Here is a 5000-nt window from a genome sequence, read left to right as displayed (position 1 = left end):
CATCCTGAGTCTCCTCCAGAGAGGAAGTGAGAAACGCTCTGGACCCGTCCTCACCAGCCAGGCCCCTCACCTAGCCGAGCTCTGCTACCAGGTACACACACACACACATACACACACACACACACACACACACACACACACACACACACACACACACACACCAGCCAGGCCCCCCACCTGGCCGAGCTCTGCTACCAGGTACACACACACCCACACACCACTTACAAAACTGACTCACTGCTACACATTTTAACATCTTTATTTCTCTTCACATTCGACAAGAAATCCTTGAACACACACACACAGGTGCATATGATGAATATTGACCTATGTGTGTGTGTGTGTGTGTGTGTTTCTGTGTGATCAGGTGATCTACCAGCTGTGCGCGTTTTCCGACACCTCCGGCCCCACCATGCGCTACCTGAGGACCAGCCAGGACTTCCTGTTCTCACACCTGCAGCACCTGCCCTTCGTCCCGCCAGGTGAGCCGCCCACCAATGCCGTGCCGGCGGGGAAGCCTCCTCACGCCGGGCGCGTACTTCCTGACCTCTCTAGCCTCTACCCCCCCGCCCCTCCTGACCTCTCTGGCCTCTAACCCCCCCCTCCCCTCCCCTCCTGACCTCTCTGGCCTCTACCTCCCCGCCCCTCTTGACCTCTAGCCTCTACCCCCCGCCCCTCCTGACCTCTATACCCTCTTACCCCCCCCCCGCCCAGGTGACCAGATCGCCGCCCTCTCCCAGATGTCCTGGCTGATGAAGACGGCCGCCATCGAGCTGCGCGTGACGTCGCTGAACCGCCAACACTCCCACACGCAGCGGCTCGTTAGCCTGCTGCTGGACGACCAGCCACACACTCAGCACGCCGGTGACGTCACACACACACACACACACACACACACACACACACGCACACACGCACACACATACACACACGCACACACACACACACACACACACGCACACACACACACACACACACACACATACACACACACACACACACACATACACACACACATACACACACACACACACACACACAATCAATCTCTGAGCTCTGTAATGTGTGGATGCGTGTATTGGCTGCCTTTGAGGTTGACGGCATATCAATGCTAATGCTATGCTAATGCTATCAAGGCTAATGCTATCGAGGCTAATACACGCTGACTGTAACCCTCTTGGTTTGTGTGTTTCTGTGCAGCTGACGGGGAGATGGGGATGGAAGAGGAGAGCAGATCTGTTTGCGGGTTCCTGCATTTCGACACCGTCTCCAAGGGTAAGTCGGACCTCAGCCCCCCTTGGGAAAACGAAGGCACCGTTTTGTCAGAACTCGGGTCGAGTCCTTTTGTTCAGTCACGTACTCATCCTGTCCCCGTGTGATGACGTCATCGCAGTGCGCCGGAAGCTGCTGAGCGTGCTGGACGCCATCGACTTCAGCCAGGACGTCCCCGAGCTGCTGCAGCTGGACTTCTTCGAGCGCACGCAGATCGAGCAGGTCATCTCCAACTGCGAGCACGTCAACGAGCACGGACACACCGTCTGCAACGTCAAGGTCCGGCCTCTCGCCTCCGTCTGCGTGTCACACGATCACAATCTCCCCTCCGTCTGCGTGTGACACCATCACAATCTCTGCTCTCTTTTCATGGATGATTATCTATAATCGGGTGAAGTCCTGTTCATTCTGGTCATGGATGATTATCTATAATCGAGTGAAGTCCTGTTCATTCTGGTCATGGATGATTATCTATAATCGGTTGAAGCCCTGTTCATTCTGGTCATGGATGATTATCTATAATCGAGTGAAGTCCTGTTCATTCTGGTCATGGATGATTATCTATAATCGGATGAAGGCCTTTTCATACTGGTCATGGTTCTGGTCATGGATGATTATCTATAATCGGGTGAAGTCCTGTTCATTCTGGTCATGGATGATTATCTATAATCGAGTGAAGTCCTGTTCATTCTGGTCATGGATGATTATCTATAATCGGTTGAAGCCCTGTTCATACTGGTTCATACTGATTCATCCTGGTTCATACTGGTTCATACTGGTTCATCCTGCTTCATACTGGTTCATACTGGTTCATACTGGTCATGATTCTCCCCACAGTTGCTCCATCGGGTCCTGGTAGCTGAGGTCAACGCTCTCCAGGGAATGGCTGCCATTGGCCAGAGGCCCCTGCTAATGGAGGTGGGTGCTATCATCAGATTTTTACCTCCGCCCCAGCGACAGTGAGGGCAAGAGGTCATGTTTTCTGTGGCGTGTGTTTATTTATTTATTGGTTGGTTTATTTATTTGTTAGCAGGATTAGACAAAAACTACCAGACCGATTTTTCTAAATTTGGCTGATCTTAATCACAGGACAGCCATTCACCCCCATTCATTTTTGGGACTTAGTCTCAGGAGAGAAAAATCCCCCCCATTCATTGTTAATGGGGGGAATGGAAACGGCCGTATCTGGACATGGGAAGGTCATAGAGACACAGGGTTTAGACCGGCCTAAAGCTCTCGACCTATCGAATGCAGCGATGCCAAACATGTCCTGCTCGCACGCAGGTGCACGCTCACAGAGCCATGACATGCATTCATGGGCGGATGTCTGTGCTCTCTGAGCACCAGTTTTTATTATTGTTTTATTTTCTTTATTTTTTCCCCAAATATACATAATTCACCCTCAGACTTGTGTTGATTTCACCTGATGCCACCGCAGGTAAACGTGAGATGTGTGTGTGTGTTCTCTCCAGGAGGACTGTAGTGAGAAGTGTGTGTGTGTGTGTGTTCTCTCCAGGAGGACTGTAGTAAGACGTGTGTGTGTGTGTTCTCTCCAGGAGGACTGTAGTAAGACGTGTGTGTGTGTGTGTTCTCTCCAGGAGGACTGTACTGAAGTGTGTGTGTGTGTTCTCTCCAGGAGGACTGTAGTGAGATGTGTGTGTGTGTGTGTGTGTTCTCTCCAGGAGGACTGTAGTGAGACGTGTGTGTGTGTGTGTTCTCTCCAGGAGGACTGTAGTGAGACCTGTGTGTGTGTGTGTTCTCTCCAGGAGGACTGTAGTGAGAAGTGTGTGTGTGTGTGTGTTGCGTTCACTCCAGGAGGACTGTAGTGAGACGTGTGTGTGTGTGTTGTGTTCTCTCCAGGAGGACTGTAGTGAGACCTGTGTGTGTGTGTGTGTGTGTGTGTGTGTGTTCTCTCCAGGAGGTGAACTCCATCCTGCAGCAGGTGGTTGAGAGGAACCGCGTGCGCCGGAGTCTGAGCGCTAAGCGTCACGCGCTGCAGTCCTGGAGGGGGCTGGTCGAGACGCTGCTGACCGCCTGCCCCACTGACCTCATACCCGCCGACGACAGACAGCTCATCATCAGAGACCTGCTGCTGGACCTGCACGACAAGGTAGGGGAGGGGGGGGGGGGGGGGGAGGGAGGAGAGTGGGGGAGAGGGAGGGAGGGAGGAGGGGAGGGGAGGAGAGGGAGGGAGAGGGAGGGGGGAGGGAGGAGAGAGGGCGGCGGAGGGATGGAGAGGGAGGGGGAGAGGGAGGGAATGAGAGGGAGGGAGGGAGGAGAGGGAGGGAGAGGAGAGGGGGGGGGAGGGAGAGGGAGGGAAGGAGAGGAGAGGGAGGGAGGGGAGGAGTTTATACGTGTAGTATTTTATACGTGTAGTATTTTATACGTGTGGTATTTTATACGTGTGGTATTTTATACGTGTGGTATTTTATACGTGTAGTATTTTATACGTGTGGTATTTTATATGTGTGGTATTTCATTCTGCCCGGGAGACTCCCGATTGCGTCAGGCAGCGGTCAACGATGAAGCGTCTCAGTTGTCCCGGCATGGAAGGATACGTTTGTGGACGTTAGAGCTCAATCTGTCCATGGGAAAAAAAAAGGTTTTCCAGCAAGTATCTAAGTTAATACAAGATTGATTGATCAGGGAAAGCAGTGTTTGTGTTTATATGTGATATTTGATTCCATTTGGCGACTGCTGTAGTGTAGCGCGAAGGAAAGGAAAACCCTCTATAGGGTGTCATGTGGCGTTGCTATGACGACCAGCTACGTTCAGAGGGGTACTTTTTGCGGTGGAAAACGCTGTGGTACCATGCTACATTACATTACAGTCATTTAGCAGACGCTTTTATCCAAAGCGACTTACAATAATTGCATTTCACGTAGGAAAAGCCAGTGTACTACTACTCGCCAGAACTCACAAGTGCATCGTCTCTCTAAAACAAGTGACGATCAAAATCTAGTGCTGAAGGCAAAGAGCAAGAATAGCAACCTGGTAGTACTTCTTGAAGAGATGAGTTTTGAGCCTGCGACGAAAGATGGGCAGCGACTCTGCTGTCCAGACGTCCTGCTATGGACAGAGGCCCTAACGGAGGCGCTGTGTCTCTGTCTGTCCAGGTCCTCTCGGAGGACACGGCCGGGGAGCTGATGCCCATCGTTGCCGGGGCAGTCTTCACCCTAACGGCCCACCTCAGCCAATCGGTGCTGTCGGAGCAGCAGCAGGGGGCGGGGCTGGAGGGCGGCTGTTCGTCGGGATTCGCCTCCATCGCTAACTCCGCCCTCCACCTGATCCTGCGGAAGCTGCTGGACTTTGTCCTCTGCACCGGTGAGAGACGCTTTATACAGAGTGCGCCATCGCTCGGACTTGTGACAGCGTTGATTGATTGTGTGTGTGTGTGTGTGTGTGTGTGTGTGTGTGTGTGTGTGTGTGTGTGTGTGTGTGTGTGTGTGTGTGTGTGTGTGTGTGTGTGTGTGTGATGTGCCTGTGCCTGTGTCTGTGTGTGTGTGTCTGTGTGTGTGTGTCCGTGTGTGTGTGTGTGTGTGTGTGCGTGTGTGTGTGCAGGCGGGGGGTTCCAGCGTCTGCGTGCCCACCTGTATGGCTCCCTGCTCTACTACCTCCAGATCGCCCAGAAACCCGAGGAGCCAGACACCCTGCAGACAGGTACAGCAGAACACCCCCCCCCCCCCCCCCAAAACACCCCCCAGACACCCTGCAGACAGGTACAGCAG

At 53.0% G+C, this 5000-nt stretch overlaps 1 protein-coding gene across 1 annotated transcript in view; it reads left to right on the top strand.

Moving 5' to 3' along the window:
* nup205 (nucleoporin 205) overlaps positions 1 to 5000 on the top strand; it is a gene marked incomplete at its 5' end in the record, with an annotated part of 25944 nt that overhangs the window by 12514 nt on the left and 8430 nt on the right. Inside the window, 9 exons of the mRNA XM_084450807.1 lie at positions 1 to 91; positions 368 to 482; positions 715 to 864; positions 1201 to 1275; positions 1394 to 1551; positions 2110 to 2190; positions 3191 to 3382; positions 4389 to 4596; positions 4834 to 4932. The exon at positions 1 to 91 is cut by the window's left edge and continues 34 nt beyond it. Coding sequence (XP_084306933.1) covers positions 1 to 91; positions 368 to 482; positions 715 to 864; positions 1201 to 1275; positions 1394 to 1551; positions 2110 to 2190; positions 3191 to 3382; positions 4389 to 4596; positions 4834 to 4932 — 1169 coding nt within the window. The remainder of the gene's footprint in view (positions 92 to 367; positions 483 to 714; positions 865 to 1200; positions 1276 to 1393; positions 1552 to 2109; positions 2191 to 3190; positions 3383 to 4388; positions 4597 to 4833; positions 4933 to 5000) is intronic.

This window comes from Borostomias antarcticus, assembly GCF_949987555.1.
Source record: "Borostomias antarcticus genome assembly, chromosome: 16".
Lineage (NCBI taxonomy): Eukaryota > Metazoa > Chordata > Actinopteri > Stomiiformes > Stomiidae > Borostomias > Borostomias antarcticus.
This window is presented reverse-complemented; position numbering and strand designations above follow the sequence as displayed.